This window comes from Gastrolobium bilobum, unplaced genomic scaffold (genome assembly GCF_033153095.1).
Source record: "Gastrolobium bilobum isolate Gb01-03AN ecotype WA unplaced genomic scaffold, APGP_CSIRO_Gbil_v1 utg2408, whole genome shotgun sequence".
Taxonomy (NCBI): domain Eukaryota; kingdom Viridiplantae; phylum Streptophyta; class Magnoliopsida; order Fabales; family Fabaceae; genus Gastrolobium; species Gastrolobium bilobum.
In genome coordinates, this window is record NW_026899693.1 from 635507 (window position 1) to 652396 (window position 16890).

At 36.7% G+C, this 16890-nt stretch overlaps 2 protein-coding genes across 3 annotated transcripts; both read left to right on the plus strand.

Annotated features, from left to right (window-relative positions):
- The first annotated feature begins 215 nt into the window (after window positions 1–215).
- LOC133292606 (lysine-specific demethylase ELF6) lies at window positions 216–12011 on the plus strand. The gene is made up of 7 exons (XM_061491030.1): window positions 216–1611; window positions 2698–2776; window positions 2963–3030; window positions 5242–5392; window positions 7251–7771; window positions 8538–8717; window positions 9102–12011. The coding sequence occupies exons 1-7, from the start codon at window positions 459–461 to the stop codon at window positions 11558–11560; spliced, it is 4611 nt and encodes a 1536-aa protein (XP_061347014.1). The 5' UTR covers window positions 216–458; the 3' UTR covers window positions 11561–12011.
- Window positions 12012–14664: 2653 nt separating this feature from the next.
- Window positions 14665–16504, plus strand: LOC133292649 (lysM domain receptor-like kinase 3). Of its 2 annotated transcripts, none has more exons than XM_061491095.1 (2): window positions 14665–16165; window positions 16319–16504. In XM_061491095.1, the coding sequence occupies exon 1, from the start codon at window positions 14894–14896 to the stop codon at window positions 16142–16144; it is 1251 nt and encodes a 416-aa protein (XP_061347079.1). In that variant the 5' UTR covers window positions 14665–14893; the 3' UTR covers window positions 16145–16165; window positions 16319–16504. The 2 variants fall into 2 exon arrangements, with proteins under 2 accessions (XP_061347079.1, XP_061347080.1); XM_061491096.1 differs by having other exon boundaries at window positions 16340–16504.
- The last annotated feature ends 386 nt before the right edge of the window (window positions 16505–16890 follow it).

A 16890-nucleotide genomic window follows, 5' to 3' on the forward strand; every position in this document is an offset into this window, starting at 1 on the left:
TGACAGGGACTAAATAGGGTGTTTACTCTAAAAAGAAAGAAAGGCACGTGCGTAGTTCCAGCGGTGCAAATTAGCACAGGGAAGTAAGAGAAAACTAACTTGATCGGGTGGAAAATGTCACCCGTAGTATAGACAAAAAACCACCGTTCTCTCTTTCTCTCACCAGCAATTATACGGTGTGTTTGAACTTTGAAGGCCAAATCATGCACAGTGCCTTGCAGTTACAGCTCCTGCAACTCTCTTCTTCCCTCAATTTTCACTTTGCATTTCGCTATTTTGCATAGCTCATGACCTTAAAGTTTTCCCAATTGCGTCAAAGGTATGCGTAATTTCACCAAACCCCTTCCCCCAATTTAGGGTTTTTGAAAAACTTCAATGGTGATTGAGTAGAATTAGCCTTCTGGTCCAACTTGCATTGTTGTTTAGAATTTTCATTTTTCCTTTCTTTTGTTCATGTAATGGGGAATGTTGAAATCCCCAATTGGCTCAAAGGGTTGCCACTTGCACCGGAATTTCGCCCTACTGATACTGAATTCGCCGACCCAATTGCTTATATTTCGAAGATTGAGAAGGAAGCTGGCAACTTTGGGATATGTAAGATTATCCCACCGTTGCCTAAACCTTCAAAAAAATATGTTTTTTCTAATTTGAATAGTTCCCTCTTGAAGTACCCGGATTTGGGTACAGATAACAGTTCCTTAGGTGTTTGTGATTCTTCGAAAATGGGTTCTAGGGATAGTGGTAGTGATGGGGTGTTGCGAGCTGTGTTTACTACAAGGCATCAAGAACTGGGGCAGAGTGTGAAAAAAGCCAAAGGGACAGTTCAGAATCCAATGTCATGTGTTCAAAAGCAAGTATGGCAAAGTGGGGAGCTCTATACATTGGAACAGTTTGAGTCTAAATCGAAGTCTTTTGCTAAAAGTGTGCTGGGTATGGTGAAGGATGTTTCTCCACTAGTTATAGAGGCTATGTTTTGGAAGGCAGCTTTAGAAAAGCCTATATATCTGGAGTATGCCAATGATGTGCCTGGTTCTGCTTTTGGAGAATCCAAGGGTCATTTTCGTTATAGTCATAGAAGGCAAAGAAAACGGAATTCTTATAAGAGAAGATTGGAAAACTCTGATTGTAAACAAACTGAAACAGGTAGCTCAAGAGATGCCCAAAGTGATGAGACTAAGGGTGCTTTTGCCCAAAGTCTTGTAGAGACATGTTTACAGATGTCCAAATCAGCTACGAATGTGTCAACTTTCTCACCAAATGAACCTTCACAGTCTTCTAAGGAAAAGAGCTCAGATGCCAGCAATGATATGCAAGGCACTGCTGGTTGGAAGCTTTCAAACAGTCCTTGGAACTTGCAAGTTATTGCACGCTCATCCGGCTCGCTAACACGTTTCATGCCGGATGATATTCCTGGTGTTACTTCCCCCATGGTATACATTGGTATGCTGTTCAGTTGGTTTGCCTGGCATGTAGAGGATCATGAGCTTCACAGCATGAACTTTCTTCACACTGGCTCATCAAAGACTTGGTATGCTGTTCCTGGAGATTATGCCTTTGCTATTGAGGAAGTCATCCGCTCTGAGGGTTATGGTGGTAATATTGATCACTTAGGTATGTGAATTCTTTGACTATTGTCTGTTTATGGAGAATTTTGCACCAAAGGTTGAAAAGGCATAAAATAATTTCATCAATTTTTTTTTATTAAAATGCTTCTGTAAGTTCTTTAATGCATATGGAAGGACAAAACTATAGTAATACTTGATCTATATATTTGGCATATCAAGAAAAGTGTGTGGTGATTCTAGAGTGTCAAGTTTTCTTATATTTGCTAGCAAATGGTCGCCTGTTTGCATTATGCCTGCCCATTGAATATCCATCTCTAAGTATTTGTTATACAGGGATGATATAGTAAGTAGCTAACTTAGGTAGCTTTTCTCTCTCTCTCTCTCTCTCTCTATAGCTAATTTCCTTGTTGTATTTCTATTATTCTCTAGAAAAGTGCTAATTTCTGTTGGTGTTTTTTGGCACAAGACATATTGGAAATGCTATGAAAACTTGCTATTATATAAGTGCTTAATAAGTTTTTCTTTGTTTTATAGTAGTTCTTCATTTTTTTAAAAATCTTGTGGGAGAGGCCTTTATACTATTTATTTAATATCACTACCATGATCTGATTTTTGTTCTATTGAAACTTGAATATTACATATCCACACTTAAGTAAATTCCAAGGCGTATGAAATCAGTGTACATGACACTGACATGGCGACATAGAAAATCTAAAATAGAAGGTTACTACTAAATTTTATACAAGTACGTAAGGTAAAATGTATTCAGAAAGTAGCTAACATATGCAAAATATAATTTTTTTCCCCTCTAACATCACTATTGGAAGTGTTGAAGTGTCAACACTTGTTTCAAGAGTCTAATGTACCAAACACGGACACAGCTTTGTTTTTAGGGCAGAAGAAAATTTCTATTGATACTGCATCTTAAATTCATGGAACTCCACAACCTCAAAGGTCATGAATAAAGCCACCCCTCCCTACCCAAAAAAAAGGAATTATATTTTTGAATTCAAAGCTTGTTCATCTCATTTGTTTTTCCTATTATTAGATCCATTTTTTCTTAAGTTAGTTGAATGCTATAACTTCTACAGTGCTTTTGTAACTCAATAAGTACGGTTTCTTTTCTTGCCAGCTGCTTTGAAACTTTTGGGTGAGAAAACAACTCTTTTGTCACCTGAGGTGGTTGTTGCATCTGGGATTCCTTGTTGCAGGTCAGTTGCTTGACATATTAGATATGCTTTTATGTCATAATGACTAATGATGTTAAATTATATACTATCAAATTATTATCTTTTAAGATCTATAGTCATAATAGAGATTGTTGCTGGAGTTTCTGCTGAATCTCATATTCTCTTTGTTGAACTTCTACTTATGTCTGTGCTGGTTTTTCTTTTTAGGTTAGTACAGAACCCTGGTGAATTTGTCGTGACTTTTCCAAGAGCTTATCATGTAGGATTCAGCCATGGTAATTGCTCTGAATTCTATGTACATTCCCTATATTTTGCATAATACTGGTGTTGTAGGTTTTTAGTCTATAAATGATGATGGGTTGATCATACAGGCCTTTCTAAATGTGTGCTATATGGAGCTGTTTGTCATGTGATGCATGAAGAAATTGCATGCATGTTGAAGTCTACTGTTAAAATGCCTTTGGTTCATGACATGCTTTGTTGACTTCATAAGAATATCAATATATTATATGTGATGTTTGATAAGTTGAATAACAAGACAAATTAGTCTTTTCAATGTGGGGGGAAGTTTTTTTGTCCTTTAAAGTCTGAAAAAATATAGTTAAAATTAGAATGTGCTGATCATTTATTAATCATTTGGCCAGTTGGTGATTTTAAAATTAATTAAAGCTGGTGTGGGCCCTATATTTCTTTATGACATTATCAATATATCCTCTGGGTGGGTGAAATGCCAAAATACTTAAGAAATTTTCTATCTGACAACCATAAGATCAATAATGCTCCATGGTAGTGAAGATGATAAAAACTCACCAAAGGTGGTTTGGTCGTGTGAGAAGAACACCAATAGAGGCTCCAGTAAGAAAAGTGGATCAATGGATGATAGTTCAATTGAAAGGGGTGTATGAAGACATAAGGAATCATTAGGAGAAACCATTAGAAAAAACATTGCTCTAAATGGTTTTGCTGAAAATTTGGTTTTCGATAAAGCTCAATGGTGTTGGCAGATCCATTTAGCCAAATCCACTTAGTGGGGTATGGCTTGGTTGCTGTTGTTGGAGCATGTTGGGGATGGCATTGGCATGTAGGTTCAAGTCTAGGACCTTCTACAAACTACTCAAATTCCTCTGCATTGGCCCACACTTATTGGCTTTCCATGCTCCCTGCTGCCACTTTTGCTGCAGGTAGTTACATGTGGTCACATCTTTCAGACTGCCTACGCAGAATTAAATCCCCTGCTACCTCCCGTTTCATTCTAAAATTCACCTTAGTAACCTTAGGGTGCCTAACAAAATATAATGCAAGCTGAATGATAGACTCAAATAATCCTTAAGGCAAAATTAACGGAGAGCAAGTTCAACTGATAACATTCAACAATGGAAATTATGAAGTCCAGTACACAACAGCAAGAAGCTTGTGGAATGAAAGGAAGTTACAGCAAGAAGCTTGTGGAATATAAAGGAAAATACAGCAAAACAGAAAAGGAAAATTGCAGAGCACTTAGAGATGCTCTGAGTGTCTCTCAAGCCCATTCCCAAGTTCTAGAAAATGTCCAAGCCTTTCCCATGCCATTCACACTTCCTTTAACTACCATCAGGTTCCATGCTGTTATTCTGTTGCAGAATTGCTGACTCAGCAGGTGTTCATATTCTCCTGTGCTTGTTCCTAGAGTACACCTGAACAGTTAGGGCTTTAGATGATTGGACCGTATCACTGAACCTTTTTTCTTTAAGAGAAAAATGAACTAATATGTGCTATAGGGCGGTTAAGGGAAGGAGGTTGGACATCTTTTATACATTTATGGATTGGAAAATGCTATGTAGCTGAAGTATATGAAGCATGGATACAGGTATGGCTATCAGATACGACAATGATACCCAACAGAGATATGACATTTCTTAAAAACTAGGATACTGATATGACAAGATATGGGCCGACACATAAAAATTTATGTATGTCTTCCCAAAAGCCACCTATTATTCAATGGCTAAAGATAAGACTTACTATGTCACATCTTCTGGATATCCCTTTCTTCTAACTACTTATGCCTGTACAGTACCATAATGGAACTGATAAAATATATTTTAAGAACATAATATGATAAGATAAACTCCAGGAAATGGTGCAAGGTCTCTGCAGAGAAAGATAGAAGATGTTGAAAAAGTGCAGTCTTTGTGCATAACGGTAGATATTCAGAGGGTTGATGGCTTATTCACTGCATAAATTTAGCTTGCCTGCTGTTTCTCTTTATGATTTTCTGGTGGATTTATTTTTGTCCCTTCTTTTTCCTCTTCTTTCATGGGGAACCATTTGAACCAATGCATGGTTGTTTTTAATCTTAATCATGGTATTGAATCATGGTTGTTTCTAATCTGCTCTTGGTATGTTAGAAGCTCTCTTTTTTTTATTGACTTATACTGTCTCGTGAGGTCTATCTCTCTTCAATCTTCAACATAATTATTGTTTGTATGCAATATGTTGAAATCCAGGTTTTAACTGTGGGGAAGCTGCTAACTTTGGAACTCCACAATGGCTTAGAGTAGCTAAGGAAGCTGCGGTTCGTAGAGCTGCAATGAACTATCTTCCCATGCTTTCCCATCAGCAACTTCTTTACTTGCTTACCATGTCTTTTATTTCAAGGTGAGCTAAGCCTGCACAACACGCCTTGTATACATTGACACTGCTCTATCGAGGTTATATGCCGCTATTTTCCTTTCAAATATTTTTTACTTACCAATTAAAAATGGTGATAGTCAATTTAAACTATTTGTGATTGGTGATTTTTTGGTTAATTACGGCATCAAGTATGTTTAATGACATGGTTTGACTAGTAGGGTAAACAGGCAAGACTATTTGTGAACCCTGCATTTTGACCTGCCTTTTAAGTTGAACTACTTATGTAAGTGTTGCGATTTCGGCAAATATACCGATCGTTTCAAGTAATAAAAGTGTGAGTAGAGTATCGTCTCACGAGGTTTAATGCACCGAATACTATTTTCGCTATTCCCTTTAATTTGGACAAATCAATTTGTGTAGAAAGAGTAATTTTGAAAGACAAAATAAAAAAAAATAATTATAATTAATAATAAATTCAGATTAAGAATAAAGATGAGTAAAGATAAATTAAGATCTTAATAACTAAACTGTAGCTAGGAATTATTTCACTTCAGATCCTCCTAGAGTTGTTTAATTTAATTTCAATATTAAATTATCTCAGATATTTTAAACAATTCATCTTCTAAAAATAGTTGGTTAAATCCTAATGTCTTAGTGACTTTAACCCTTTACTCTAGTTAGAATCCTAATGTCTTAGTAATTCCTCTTAAAATAAGCATTAGACACAATGAATTATGAAGTCTACAACTCAAGCAAACCTATGTCTAGATCATGCAAGAATTGGTATTTTACCCCTGTCGGGATTAAAACCTCAATATGTCTATTGTGATTCCTAACTCTCAAATCCTTATAAAAGTTATCAATTCATACAAGGATATAGAAATTCTTACAAGGTAAAATACAAATAACTAAAATAATTTATTAAAGAAACTAAATTAAACCACAATTAGGATTCACATCGGATCCATAATCCTAACTACAAAAGAAACTTAGCCAGACATAGCTGGCTTAAACAAAATAAAATAATAAAAATAAATAATAGAAGAAGAAGAAGAAGAATCAATGTTGCTCAATCTCCTTCAAGTTTCACTCTTTAAAAATCTCCATCTCTCGCTTTTGCCTCCTTTTCTCTCTGAATGTGCTAGCCTCCTTTGTATTTGAAAGAGTTGCCTTTTTATAGTGATGAAACTATATCTTTTAATTTTCCATAATATCCTCAATGGAATCTTCACTAGAATCTCTAATCATATCTTTAATCAAATCCTTAAAATCTTCTCTTTTATATTTAATTGAAAAACTTTCCTTAAAACTATTTAAAGGAAGATTCAATAAGATCTTCAATGATTCATAAATCCAAAGTAAATCCACTTGAGCTCTCCAATTTATCTCTTTATTGAGCTGAAAATTACTGTAAAATATAAGAATTTTTATGAGAATATTACTGAGAATAAAATAACACTTTAATTATTATTCTCATAACTTTTAATTATATTTAAATCAATTTCATGCTCATATTAATCCTTAATATATAATAAATTGGAGACTCATCAGTAAATCCTTTGCTATTACCCTCACTGCATTCAAAATAGAGATGTTTGGGGCTTTATCAACTTATGTTAAACATTAATATAAGACTGCATTGTGAGAGATATTTTAGATTAAAAATGGGATACTTATTTGGTTCAATATAGTCCTTAAAAAAAAAAAATCTGTTGGCTTTTAGATTGTATAAATCTGTCTACATTTCCTGGTTTTCTATCTTAAATATTGTTGTAACATTGACAGGCATTATTGTATAGTTCATTGTGCTTTTATCTAAGAAGTGTCAAGTGGGTAACTAATTATGTTTTCATTCCTCCTGGTGATATGTTTGATTTTATAGAGTGCCAAGAACATTATTACCTGGTGTGCGTAGTTCTCGTCTGAGAGACCGTCAGAAAGAAGAAAGAGAGTTTTTAGTAAAACAGGCTTTTATAGAAGATATGCTGCAGGAAAACAAGCTGCTATCAATTCTTCTTGGAAAGAAAGAGACTAAACAAGCGGTTTTATGGAATGCTGATTTACTACCAGATTCCAGCAAATATTGTCAATTGCCTGATTTAGCTTCTACTACTGGAACTTCTACAGCATACATGTCGAATATTAGTTCTGCAGATAAGAGTAGTCACAATCTGCTTGATGAGATGAGTTTGTATATGGAGGACATGACTGATTTATATCTTGATGGTGATGACCTTCCATGTCACTTCCAAACTGATTCAGGAGCATTGGCTTGTGTGGGTTGTGGAATCCTTGGTTTTCCGTTTATGACTGTGATACAACCATCTGAGAAATTGATAATGGATCATCTAGCTCAAGATTCCTCTCTGAACTCTGCTGCCTCCCTTCAGAGCTCAGTCTCAAGTAATGCCTTCATACTTTGTCCTATCACCTGGTTTTATTCTTTTTATCGCATTTCTTTCACCAATAAAATCTCTCCCTTACTCTTTTCGATCCAATTTCCTCTCTTAGACGCTATCTTCTCTTAAAATACCGTAACAAATATGTAGTTTTTTATTTGTTTATTTTATTTTATTTTTTGCATTATGGGGTAAAATTGAACTGGTCAACCACTGGATGTGGCAGACGTAGCAAAGTTATAATTTCTAGAGTTACTATGATGTTATTCTATAAATTCAAATATTCTAAGTTCCTAGATCAAGTAGAATATTAATATTATTGAGGAAATTGTGTTGTGGATCTCGTACAACTTGCTAAAAATTTATGTTGAACATTTGAGATAGCCCTGTACTTTGCCACGCAGATGATATTTTAAACTGCTGAAATTAGTTGCTATGTGTTAGAAATATAAAACCATTAATGTGGCTTCTCCTAACAATTTAAGCTTTTGGATTGAATTGGTTGCTTTACTTGGTATTTTGGCCTCTATGACCAAGTTTTCACGAGTTCGATCCTTGTTGCCCCCCTATTCTATTAGTAAATATTTAAAAATTGCGAAGTTTCTTAGCATAGGTAGGTAGGTGTGTGTATTATCTACCTTTCAAGTCCAATGAACTCTTGTATAAGGGGACATGTTAAAAAAATCTAAAACTATTAATGTGGTCTTCACCTAATAGTTTAAGTTTTTGAGTTGAATTGGTTGTTTTACACTGTGTGATCTATTCTTCAGGGGATCTTTCTGTTTCTGAACTTTCTTCAGCAAAGGAGTCGCCTGATCAATCAATAAAGAAGTGCAATCCTTCCAGTAAATTTTTGAGGCCAAGGATTTTCTGCCTGGAGCATGCTGTTCAGATAGTGGAGATGTTGCAGTGCAAAGGTGGAGCCAATGTGCTTATAATTTGCCATTCAGGTTTGTTTGCAGATTACAAATCTTTTTTTATTATCATTCTGTTAGAAGTCGGGTAGAATCAAATATCAAGTTGCTAGGGATGTATGACTTTCTGCTTTGTGTACCTTTCAACTTCTGTTTTGTTAGGAAAGCATTTGGCTCTTTCTTTTATATCACAATCTGACCAGAGTTTCAGCTATTTAGGGTTTAATACAGACAGATTCCATCTACACAAGTCAGCTGTTGATAATATATAATTTTTGTTATGCTTCAGTTTACATCAATTTGTTATCGGTTATAGACATGCAACTCTGGTATACTCAAGAAAAAATGACCAGAAAAGATCTATATTTCAAATATTTATTATAAAGTTTTTTTCTTACTTTTATTCATGCATTTTTGTAGACTATCAGAAAATAAAGGCACATGCTGGGGCAGTTGCAGAAGAGATACATAGTGCTTTTGGTTATAACGAGGTTCCATTAGATACTGCTTCCTCAGAAAATTTGACTCTGATAGATATGGCAATTGATGGTGAAGAACATGATGAATGTGAAGACTGGACATCTAAATTAGGCATTAACCTACGCTATTGTGTCAACTCAAGAAATATCTCTCCATCTAAACAAGTTCCTTGGACACTAGAATTAGGGATGCTGTTCTATGATAAACGTCCTGGTTCAGAATTTTCATCTTTAAATTGGCAGTCACGGAGATCTCGGTCCAAAAGGTTAAATCATTTAGCTCAGACTAAACCCTATGACAGCATTCAGAGAAAGAAGGATGATCAGTTGGAGGGAAGGACAGATGGTTCCACTACTAAAAAGAAGCTAATTCAATATTCAAGAAGGAAGTTCAAGTCAAAGCAAAGTTGTTTCTCTGTAGCAAGCATGGTCCATGAATTCCAAGAAAAGTCCAAAAATGTGTCAGCTGTCTTGAGTGGGGATCATGATGATTGTGTTTCTGAAAAAGAGCCTGACACTGAGACTTTCAGGAGTAATTGTGAATTGTCATGTGTCTCTGCTTCTACTGCAATGTCTCCTATGCATCATGAAATCCAGATTGCGGAGTTGCCCACTAGTGTGAGCTTGAACAATGCTACTTCACAACTTCCAAATTCCATTCCTGATCCTATTTTAATGATTGAAAAAATTGGGGCAGAGATTGAGAATCAAATCATGCATGAATTAGATATAGATGGAAAAAATGATTTAACACTTGATCATTCTAAGATGCATTACAATAGCAGTGTCTCAGAAGTATGTGGCATAGAGAGCCACGGTTGTCAGGACAAGAAATATTCTAGCTCACTCACAAATGCAACAGACAAAAATATTGAAATGTTTAGAAAGAATCAAGTTACAGAAGTAATTACCATTGATAGCAAATGTAATAGCTTAGGTTTAGATGATGAGGGCCATGAAGAATGTCAGTCTACCTGCAAAAGCAACAATGAGGAAACTGCTTTATCTACTGCTTCCTTGGTAAATCAACCTACTCTTGCCTCTATGGATGGAAGTTTTGAAAGTCCAAATAATAATAATGCTCCAGACAGAGTTAGCAATGCTATGTCTTTAAAAGAGACAACTGGTGAAGAAATTAATTCTTTGAATGAAAGGGACAAAGAACCTCTAAATGATGATAAACCAAGAAGTGAACATACTCCAAATGGAGAAGTTTGTGAAGTTCCAAGAGAGCTTTGTGCTGTTGCAGACTTGCATGAAACAGTAATCTTGAATGAAGAGATGCAGCAAGAAACCCGGGTTGGGAAAGGTAACAAAAGTGAAAATATTCAGCCCACTCATGTTTCAGCAAAACAATGGTGTGAATTCACAAGAGGGGAATATGCTGAGCAGTTAAATGATGAAATGATTTCAGAGTCTGTAAAGCAGTGTCAGACCCAGAATAAGAATAAAGTTAATGAGGAACCTGTTTCTAGTTATGTTGCAAAAGGTGAAAATAGAAGTTTAACTATCTCAGAATCAGGATGTTCTGATGTTTCAGTGGAAACCGGTCCTCAAGAAGACTCGAGTGTTCAAGTTATTTCACATAAAGAAAAGGAAATCGAAATCCAGCCAATTAATATAATTGAAGAGGAACTTTGCTCTGGTACTGAGACATCAGTAAAGGACTCTTCTGTATCAATGCAGGAATGTTCTGAAAATGAGGAAGAGACGTGTGTTAGAGAAGACGTGGATGGATGCGAAGTTCATTCCTCACAAGATAATAGGGAGCTGGAAAGTCGCGAGTTGAATGCAGCAGTTCCGAGATCAAATGCTGGAAAGAGAAAAAAGAGGCAAGTGGAACAGACAACAAAGAACGAATTCGATTGCTACAACTTTATTAGAAGTCCATGTGAGGGGCTGAGGCCAAGAGCTGGGAAGATTACCAGGGGCAAAAGTGAGGGGGGCATCAGTCAAAATGACAAGGAAAATCATGTAGCTAAAAGGGCGCGGAGAGCTTCTGAAGTTTTGGTTCCTCACAAGAATAAAAAAGATGATGTTAAAAAGCCCCACAGGTGTGACCTTGATGGTTGCCATATGAGTTTCATGACCAAGGCTGAGTTACGGACACACAAACGTAACCTTTGCCCACATAAAGGGTGTGGTAAGAAGTTCAGCTCCCACAAATATGCTATGCTTCACCAGCGCGTGCATGAGGATGAGAGGCCTCTTAAGTGTCCATGGAAAGGTTGTTCCATGTCATTCAAGTGGGCATGGGCAAGGACAGAGCATATAAGGGTGCATACTGGGGAGAAGCCTTATCAATGCAAGGTTGAGGGATGTGGCCTTTCTTTCAGGTTTGTATCAGATTTTAGCAGGCACAGACGGAAAACTGGGCACTATGTGAAATCTGCTGCTTGAGATACAATATTCATTTCGGTACCTCTTTATTTTTTAGTTTGTAAGGTGCACATATGCAATTAGATTCGTGAGAAGTGAGGCATAGAGTAATGTCTGACCATAAAGCATTGCTGGTTAGGTGTAAATTTAGGATAGAATGGTTGTTTTTGTAGGTGCTCAATATCCAATTTAATTGAAGGCAGTTAGAGTTGGTAAGTTTCAGAGAGTTTTGATCTTTCGGGATTATTAGACAGAAGATCTAGCAAGAGTCTGTATAGGAGGGAAAACTCTCCATTAGAGAGTGCTACATCATGTTGTTTGGTCATATCTCTGCTGGCTTACTTTTTTTGATTGCCTGTACTTATGGTTCTTTCGAAGCAGTTGATAGGTCATTGATCTTTCTGGATAGTTGTTCATTATGATTAACATCATTTGTTTTTAAGGGGGGGACAAGAAAGCTGAGAGTAAGAAACAAGGCATGTGCTCTCAATGAGATTGTATGTACTTTTTTTAATTTCATCTTGGCTAGTAAATTTAGTGGTTAATCATTCCTTAACAGTTGAGTTCACTGCATATTCTAACTTGTTGTCTACCTTTTATCCTGTGCAGTTTTCACCCTGAATGTTTCAATTAGTGTGATATACTCCCGTAGTCCCATATGAAAAGTGCTCAACAACCAGTTTTCACCCTCTATCATGTTGTTTTCTGATTCAAACCGTAAATCTAGTTAAATTTTGTTAAAATTCTAAATAATTTTTCTGGCTGCGTAGCATTATTCATAATTAAGTACGTGCAAAAGAACCAAAAAATTAAATTGAATTGTACTTAAAATAATTGATTTTTAAAAATCAGTTCATGAACCGAACTGGTTTTTAAAAAACCAGTTTAAGAATTGAACTGTTTGATTACTTTATTTTTTTAATTTCTTATTTTATTTTATTTTCAAAATAGGTTCGATCGGAACCAGTTTCAAACCGAATTGAATCCAACCATTTTCAAATTGAATCAAATTTAATTGTTTAAATCAATTCGGTTCAGTTATACAAAAAATTCAGTTTAATTCAATTTATGCACGGTCGTATTCATAATATATATGATTGTGCAACTTGTATAGTGAGGAAGACGAGTAACCACATTAAAATATTATGAACAAGCAGGGAGAGACGAGTAGCCATGTTCTTATTAGCAAGAGACAGCTCATATATGTCCCTTTCTCTATATGTAAATGATGATGTTAATGGGGAAACTCATGCTTCCTGAACAAATGTTTATTCTTTGTCTAGAAAAAGGTGAAGACCCATGCATGCAGGCGCCGAGATTATATATCTCACACTAAATCAAGAGATTACCATAATATTTTTTTGGAGTTATCCAACTCTAATTATCTCTTTGAGACGAGTTGGCTCCCTCCAGTTAGGGGTGTTCGCGGTCTGGATTGGATCGGTATTGGAAGCAAAACTCATCCGATCCAATCCTTTCGGTTTGATCATGTAATCATCCATTCGGTTTAGATTTTTTTTCAAATCCGATCCGATCCAATCTAATTTTTTTCGGTTTGGATTGGATCGGTTTTCGGTTTTTTGAATATCGTAAAATTAGTTTCATGATTATTGTGCAAATAACATCTTTTGTATATATTGGCTTTGTAAAAAAAAAAATTTTGAAATACAAAAATATCAGTAAACAATACTATAGTTAATGAGACGTGACTAGGTTTTTTTTTGGTTTAATTGATGAGTTAATGAGTCTTGGATTTAGAAATTTTTGGGCTATGGTTGGAAAAATGACCAAGTAGGTAGAGGAGAATTAATATGTCGGATCGGTTTGGATTGAATCGGTTTTCATTAATCCATTCGAAAACCGATCCAATCCAATTAAAATTTACGGTTTTTTTTCGGTTTTCGATTTTTCGGTTTATTCGGTTATCGGTTTTTCGGTTCGGTTTTCGCGGTTTGAATCGGTTGATGAACACCCCTACCTCCAGTATCCTCACGAGCTTCGACTCTTTTCTTTATGAATTTTTATATTTTTTAATAATATTACTAAATCCTAACGTTCAATTTTAAGGATACTCTCAGTTCCTCAACTAGTGTTCGTGCTAAATAAAAAAAATGTGAAATGCAAGGATGGAAGAATACCCAACACTAATTATCATAGTATGTTCCTTTATTTCGAAAATTATTTCATTGTCACATGGAAGACAGCTAGATGGAATTAATTATTCACTTAAGGCCCTATCCTACTCAACACTTCACAAGCCTCACTGCCACTGCTAGGAATTGCTCTTGCATTTTTTATTTCGTAGACTTATGCCATCATCTAAATTTACAATTTTTCTTATTAAAATAATATTTACTTAATATTTTTTGGCGGTGTACATTATAATAGTAATAATTTATAACATTTATATAATTTAGAACATAAAATATTCAACTTAAAGAAAACAATTTTTTACATAATGTTGTTTGTCTTGAAGTTTATAGATAAAGATTCCACATAATCCCATAAGGTAGTGTTTGGTTCGGGAGAAATTTTTTTTTACTATGGAAATGTAATTGATAGGAAAATGGTTGAAAAGTGAGTTTGATAGGAAAATGTAAAAAAAGTTGTTTGGTTGACCCAAATATTACCAGAGAAATTTATTTAAATATGCAAAATTTATGTTCGGGAGAAACTTTGCACTTGTTTTTTCACTTCCCCAGTCATCTCACAATACCACATCTCAAGTGGTATTCTATAACAGTGAATTTCATCCAAAAATCAACACAAAAGTCATTTTCCCATCTATCTTATTTGTCTGGTATTTCTTGAAAAAATCTGAACCAAACATGGTATTTTCCAATATTCACCTACACTTTCCCATCAATTCTAAAATAAACCTTCAACCAAACACTACCTAGATTTTTTTTTTTGCTTGCAACGACAACAATATGGAAAAGCTATGAAGGGTTGAAATCAATAATTTAAGCATAGGTGTAAAGAGTATGGTCTATATGTCTTATACAAATAGAATTAGAAGTGTATTAACAAGAGGAAGGTGGGAGTAGTAGGGGATAGGGATTAGTGGGAAGTCACGTGTGAACAACCGTCGTCGTTTATTGAAGTTTGAAGTCATACCGAGTCCAATATCCATTTGATTGATTTAGTTTATCTGTCCGTTAGCAACACGTAACAAACGAAACCGCCCAAAGAACACACAACATTGAAGGAGACAGGTGTTGAGGGGTAACCCACTCCCACAAACAATTCAAGAGAATATCACTCTTTCCATGATCCTATGGATTCTTCCAAAAAAGAAGAGAAAATGGTATTGCCCTTCCCAAGAACAAGAAGAGCACATTAGTCCTCGCTTCGATGTGCAGGTCCAAAAAAAGCACAAGCGTCATAGAACCTAAGAACAGGAACATGAACAGGAATAAGCGATCAGCAACCTTAGCAACATCTTCATCTTCCACCAGCGATGTCCCCATCACTGAATCAAGAAGCTACGTCTTCGACAATACCAACAGAAAAGAATGGTCCAAATCTTCTTCCGTTTCGAGCCGCACCTCTCTCACTAGTCTCAGAGACACTCTCCCCGAAAACCCTCACATCTACCACTTCTCCGAGATCTCTGCCGCCACTTCTAATTTCTCCGACCACCGCCTCTCCTCCTCCTCCTGTCGCTGTTCAATTCGCAACCGCGAAGTCGTCGTTTTCAAGCGCAAGTTCCGCCGCCACATGGACATGCCGGAGCTCACCCACCGCCTCGCCCTCATCTGCCGGAGCCACCACAGCAGCCTCGTCAAACTCCTCGGAGCCTCCGTCTCCGGCAACTACATTTACCTCGTGTACGAGTTCATCCCCGGCGCTAGCCTCGCCGATTGCCTTCGTAATCGCCTGAACCCTAGCTTCACCGATCTCAACAATTGGATCTCGAGGATGCAGATCGCCGCCGATCTCGCTCACGGCCTCGATTACATTCACAATTCCTCGGGTTCCGATTCGGGTTTCGTCCACAACCACATCAAGAGCTCCAGCATCGTCGTCGCCGAGGAGAATTTGGGCGCCAAAATCTGCCACTTCGGCACGTCGGAGCTCTGCGGCGAGGCCGTCGAGGTTGCCGGGAACCCGTCCGGATCGGATTCCGGCGGGGGATTGAGGAGGTCCGGTAGCCGGACGGTGAAGTTCGAGGGGACGAGGGGGTACATGGCGCCGGAATTTCAGTTCACCGGCGTGGCGACGCAGAAGAGCGATGTGTACGCTTTCGGAGTTGTGGTTTTGGAGCTTCTGAGCGGGGAAGAAGCGTTGAAGTTCGAATTTGACGGCGACGGCGGTGACGGAGGATACAGGAGGGTGAGCGTGGTGGATACGGCGAGGGCCGCGGCGGAGGAATACGGAGGCGCGAGGAAGTGGGTGGATAAGAGGCTGAGGGATTCGTTTCCGGTGGAGGTGGCTGAGAGGATGATTCGGGTCGGGTTGGAGTGTGTTAGGGATGACCCGAATGAGAGGCCGGATATGGGTCGGATCTCGAATGAGGTGTCGAGGTTGTACTTGGAATCGAAGAAGTGGACAGAGAAAATGGGAACTAACATTGACTTTTCGGTCTCCTTGGCCCCCAGGTGACCCAAGCTTTTGCTGATTCAGGTTTTCCTATTTTTCCTTCTAATCTCCATTTTTTTTTTAAATTCTAATCAAAATTTGATTTTTTAAAAGATGATTGTAGGAATGAGAGATTGATGATGTATACTTGTTTATAATTTTATAAAAATGTGTAAGATTTTGTAAGCAAACATGCAGATTTTGTACGCCAACATGCAGATTTAAAAAAGAAGATGAAGAAGAAAATCTTGGTGCCACTGAAATTTCCGCTTTGATATCAATTTGGTTAATATAAAAGAAAGGGTCAGATTAGAAAAACTCACCAATTTTATAAATGTTTGTGTTATGCTGAATTTAGATAGGGTGCTATTGGGGACGGTGGTCTTGAAAATGGGTCCATAATGTATTTTATATTATATTTTATATGTAAGACATAGTATAAAATTTTAAGACATAGTATAAAATAAAAAAATTATTATTTTTTCCGATACAACAGGGCACATTTCTATTGGTATGATGTAACTACTACGGTGGAATTGAAAATTTTTCCTTTGGGGACACTAAAATTAATAATTAAGCAAACATCACACATTACATAGTATTCATTGCCAAATTTTTTTACCGTCAGGCAGCCGTCAACAAGTTTGGGTCAATGTGAGTTATCGTTCTTATTTTGATAATTTTTAGTCAAGACCAGTAAGTCATCGTTAATGATTTCGGCTGATATTAATCTATGCTTAGTGTTTTCGGCGGACATTAGTTTATTCAAA

Coding starts and splice junctions, on each gene's coding strand:
- LOC133292606 (XM_061491030.1), top strand. CDS start 459: ATGGGGAATGTTGAAATCCCCAATTGGCTCAAAGGGTTGCCACTTGCA. Junction 2,777..2,962: donor TCTGGGATTCCTTGTTGCAG/GTCAGTTGCTTG, acceptor TTTTCTTTTTAG/GTTAGTACAGAACCCTGGTG. Junction 5,393..7,250: donor ACCATGTCTTTTATTTCAAG/GTGAGCTAAGCC, acceptor TTGATTTTATAG/AGTGCCAAGAACATTATTAC.
- LOC133292649 (XM_061491095.1), top strand. CDS start 14,894: ATGTGCAGGTCCAAAAAAAGCACAAGCGTCATAGAACCTAAGAACAGG.